The sequence below is a fragment of the Trachemys scripta genome, chromosome 4 (assembly GCF_013100865.1).
Source record: "Trachemys scripta elegans isolate TJP31775 chromosome 4, CAS_Tse_1.0, whole genome shotgun sequence".
NCBI lineage: Eukaryota > Metazoa > Chordata > Testudines > Emydidae > Trachemys > Trachemys scripta.
In genome coordinates, this window is record NC_048301.1 from 40,895,143 (window position 1) to 40,900,310 (window position 5,168).

Here is a 5,168-nt window from a genome sequence, read left to right on the forward strand (position 1 = left end):
AGCATTAGTGAGATGATATCACATCGATTACGCACCTGCTTGGCCTCTCTTACACCCCTGCGCAATACACAGCGCTATGTTTCTCAGTTCAATCTTAGACACTCACCAAATAGGGATCATTTACACACAACAAAAATGGAACAGCTCCTAATGTATTAATGGGATTATTGAAATTATGTCATTCTGTTAGCAGGATCATTGAAAAAAACGAAATCAGATAAAGATTGCAAACATGGTTAGTTTGGGAACCTTGCACGTTTGCTTTAGCAGCCGGAGTGCACGTAAAACCCACCGAAAGACTTGGTGGCAGGAAGCTGCAATTGCCAGGGAGGCTAAATGGAGCGATTCGTAGCTAAACTCCTGCAAACGAGACATTTGAGTTTAGAAAGCCCAGCCAGGAAAAAAAAAAGTATTATTCTGCATGTGCTTCCTGGCTGCGCTTTCGTTTTGGAGACGCTGCCATGAGGGGTGGAGAGGAGGGAGAGGGAGCGATCTTGTGTTTAAGTTTCCAAACATAGCCCTTGGTATGTCTCTCCCTTTCATTTCCAGCGGTAACTTGCATCGCTTCAGCTGTTGTACACACAAGAACGGAGGAAACGGGCAGAATGTCGAGCATGCGCAATTTCAGAGCAACAAGTGGGCTCCAGGTCCATAGACAGAGGAAGTGGGGGGAGGGGAAAGAAGCTGGTCAGTGCTCGAAAGGGGAACTGCAGAGGGGGGAGGGGGAGAGAGGGAGGGGGAAGAGGAGAGAGCATGGCGGTGACGTGAGGGCTCCACCCAGGTGGCATCCGAGCTGGGGAGAGAGAAGGAGGGAGGAAAAGAGGGGGGAGAGCAGGGGGAGGAGGGGCAGAGCCGGGTTTGGAACGCAGAGTAGCACACAGTGACACTCAGGATTCCAAATTCGAATTCCGAGGAGCGATCGAGGATGTGAGTGTGGAGCAGGCGGCGCCGCTCGCCATGCTGCTGCCGCCGTGAGGAGTCGCCGCCGTCGCTGCCCTCGGGCTGCTCCCTCATCTTATGCGCCTAGCGCTCGGGAAAGTCGCCAGGGCTCCCGGGACCGAACAGCTCCTTGTGGTCCCCTCTCTAACCAGCGGATCAGCAGGTAGCTGAGTTCGAGGTCGTAAGGCATCAGCTGTGAATAGAAAGGGGACCCCCATCTTCCACCGTGCACCTCCCTCCTCTCCGGGAGGAGGAGCAGCAGAGAGCAAGACAACGCAGGGAAACAGAGGCGGCTAGAAGGCGACCCCCACCGGAACAGTAAAAGCGAACCCCCCCACACCCCAGGGGCAACAGTGTCAGCACCAGGTAGAAGAAACCCCGTCCAGCAGCCACAGTGAGTGAAAAGCTAGGCGACCCCTGCCCAAAGGGGCAATAGCACCAGATCTGAGAGCCCCCTCTTCAGTACCAGTAGGGGGTGGTAGACGCAGCTATACCCCTCTCCCACCCCCACCCCTTCCGTAACAGCAGGCAGCTCCAGCAGCCAGCTCCACCATGTCCGCTGCGCAGGTGTCCTCGTCTCGGAGACAGTCATGCTACCTGTGCGACCTACCCCGCATGCCCTGGGCCATGATCTGGGACTTCACTGAGCCCGTGTGCCGGGGCTGCGTGAACTACGAGGGTGCCGACCGCATAGAATTTGTGATCGAGACGGCTCGGCAGCTGAAGAGGGCGCATGGCTGCTTCCAGGACGGCCGTTCCCCAGGCCCCCCGCCTCCTGTCGGGGTCAAGGCTGTGCCGCTCTCAGCCAAAGAAGCGGCCGCGGCGGCCCAACAGCAGCTCAACCATGTGGACGCCTCCTCCAAAGCAGCTTCTGCCGGGCTTCCCCAGTCCAGCCTGGACCGCTACGGACTCAGTGCAGCTGAGCAGCGCAGCCGCTTTGAATATCCGCCGCCCCCGGGAAGCCTGGGCAGCAGCCACGCTGCCCGCCTGCCCAACGGGCTGGGCGGCCCCAATGGTTTCCCTAAGCCGCCGGAGGACGGCCCCCCGGAGTTGAACCGCCAGAGCCCCAACTCATCATCCTCTTCCTCCTCCTCCCGCCGCGGGGCACACGGGGGCCTCGTGCCCGGCCTCCCCCCGGGGGCTGGCGGGGCCCAAATGAACGTGCCGCCCAACCTGCTTCCACAGACTTTACTCAATGGCCCCACAGCTTCTGGCGTGGCGCTACCTCCCCCGCACGGGGGGCTGAGCGGCCGCGGCGGGGGACCCCCAGCTTCCTCCGCATCTTCCCAAGGGGGCACATGTGGCGGTGGGGGTGGCAGCGGCTCGTCCTCCGAGGCCTGCGGGAAGCGACCAGGTTCGGTGTCCAGCAGCGATCAGGAGCGGGAGCTAAAGGAGAAGCAGCGCAACGCGGAGGCGCTGGCCGAGTTGAGCGAGAGTCTGCGGAACCGGGCCGAGGAGTGGGCCAGCAAGCCCAAGATCGTGCGGGACACGCTGCTTACCCTGGCCGGCTGCACCCCCTACGAGGTCCGCTTCAAGAAGGACCATGCACTTCTCGGCCGCGTCTTCGCCTTCGATGCAGTCTCTAAGCCCGGCATGGACTATGAGCTGAAGCTCTTCATTGAGTACCCGAGCGGCTCAGGCACTGTCTTCTCCAGCGCCTCGGGGGTGGCCAAGCAGATGTACCAGGACTGCATGAAGGACTTTGGCCGCGGCCTCTCCTCCGGCTTCAAGTACCTGGAGTACGAGAAGAAACACGGCTCCGGCGACTGGCGGCTCCTGGGCGACCTGCTGCCTGAGTCTGTGCGTTTCTTCAAGGAGCTGGTGGGCGCGGACATGCTGCCCCAGCCTTACCTGGACGCTAGCTGCCCCATGCTCCCCACTGCCCTGGTGAGCCTGCCCCGGGGAGGAGCCGGAGTCGGCGGGGCGCAGGGGGCCGGGGCCGCTTCCAGGGGCCCCGGGGGAGGCGGTGGCGGCGGGGGAATGCGCAAAAGGAAGGCGTCCCCGGAGCCCTCTGACTCGGCCGAGGGGGCCCTGAAGCTGAGTGACGAGCAGCAGCGGCAGCAGTGGATGGCCAGCCAGAGCGAAGCACTTAAACTCACCATGTCGGCTGGGGGCTTCGGGGCGGTGCACGGAGGGGGGCCCCCACCCCCACCCCCGCCGCCTCTGGGGCCTCACTCCAACCGGACCACCCCGCCCGAGTCGGCCCCTCAAAACGGACAGTCCCCTATGGCCGCGCTCATGTCGGTGGCCGACACACTGGGCAATGCCCACTCGCCCAAGGATGGCAGCTCGGTTCACTCCACCACTTCCACCCGCAGGAATAGTAGCAGCCCGGTGTCCCCGGCCTCGGTGCCGGGCCAGCGTCGCTTGGCTTCCCGCAACGGGGACATGAACCTGCAGGTGGCCCCGCCTCCCCCCAATGCCCACCCTGGTATGGACCAAGTGCACCCCCAAAACATTCCAGATTCCCCCATGGCCAATAGCGGGCCCCTGTGCTGCACCATTTGCCACGAACGCTTGGAGGACACTCACTTTGTTCAGTGCCCATCTGTACCCAGCCACAAGTTCTGCTTCCCTTGTTCCAGAGAGAGCATCAAGGCCCAAGGGGCAACTGGCGAGGTCTATTGCCCAAGTGGAGAGAAATGCCCCCTAGTAGGTTCCAATGTGCCTTGGGCATTTATGCAGGGCGAGATCGCTACCATTTTAGCTGGCGACGTTAAAGTGAAAAAGGAGAGAGACCCTTAAAGATAGGAAATCAAACTCCTTCAGCTTCCTGAAGATGTAGAATTGTGAATATAACAAACTGCAAAAGTTAGTCTTATGTATAGACATTATTTTCGTCGTATGTTTCTATATTTTGAAACAAAGGTATGTACTCTTCTTCATTTGAAGGATAGAGCTGGTTTTTGTTAAACAGAATATACTATTGTTTGGTTACTACATAATACCTGTTCTCATTTCTTTGGCAGTGTGTTGGCTAGGTACAAAGTTAATAGCCCTTAGCGATTACCTGCTGCTGGTGTGTATTTTTGTAAATGTATGCACTTCTTGAAAAAAGAAAAAACACAAAAAATACAAAAAAAAAAAATTTTTTTGCCAAGGCCAGTGTTGATGCCTAAAAAAAATTGCTACAAAAATGGTGACAGCTTATGTTTTACAAGCCCTGAGTGTTAGTCTTTCACTTTATTTTTTTTTTGTTTGTTTTTTGTTTGCAAACGGTGGGGGTGGTTTGGGGGATGTTTTTTGTTGCAAGTTTGTAAGGAAAATGTTTCAGTTTGTTTCTATTGATCTGAACGTTTTTAATCTTCATGTGTTTTTTGTTTTTTGCTTTATTGATGCACGGATGCTTTTGAACAGTAGAGCAAAATGCTGTACATGGAAAACATGCTCTGTTTGTCCTTTATACATTTCTGTAGTTAACAGAACACTGTAATGTGCCTTGGAGCTTAGTAAATTGTAATAAATTCAATTGATATTAATACTTCTTGAGTAGCAAGTTTTATTTTTCTCAGAGCTTGGGCAACAGATACAAAACATGTTGCCTTTTAAAAAGTCTGTTAATCCAAAAGATTGCATTCATTCTGATAATTGTGGCATTTGTACTCACACTTGCATATATGTATGATGATGTTATCAAACCTATCTAGATCTTGGCTCTGTGCCTATTTACATTTCACCTTTAATGTTGCAGTAACAATTGCTGACTAAGCATTTTCTGTTTACTGTTTCTGCATCTCATTTCCCCCCTAAAGCTTTCCAGCTGCAAAGTGTTTTTTACACTACATGCATCCTTTGCATGTACAACTTAACAAGGACTGAAATCTTAGAAAAATTCAACCCTCTTTTATGCAAAAGTCCAGCATTGTGGCTAATAACTTTAGTCAATTTAAAAAGTGTTCATTGAAGCTTGGCAATGATAATGGACTCTGGATAATACACAACTATGTAATTGAGCTCAGCACAAAAAGGACAGCTAACAATTTATGCAGTTTGTGCTGCACTTGAGTATAGCTAATGCCTCTATTAACTGGATTTTTATTTTGTTTTGATGAACATTTGATGAAAACTAAGTTGGTAGGCAGTTCAGGGTTTGTGATGTCCCCTCCTCCCCTCAGGTGGAGAATGATTACTAACTGAACTGCATTAAAATCTATTCTTACTGGCAATGGGCAAATGTGATTGTTCATCTTATTAACTTTTTTAAGTGACATTTGCATTTTCTGGAGATG

General features: G+C 53.6%; 1 protein-coding gene across 1 annotated transcript; it reads left to right on the forward strand.

Moving 5' to 3' along the window:
- Positions 1-827: 827 nt before the first annotated feature.
- Positions 828-4,420, forward strand: IRF2BPL (interferon regulatory factor 2 binding protein like). Its single transcript, XM_034768659.1, has one exon. The coding sequence runs from the start codon at positions 1,492-1,494 to the stop codon at positions 3,682-3,684; it is 2,193 nt and encodes a 730-aa protein (XP_034624550.1). The 5' UTR covers positions 828-1,491; the 3' UTR covers positions 3,685-4,420.
- Positions 4,421-5,168: the final 748 nt, after the last annotated feature.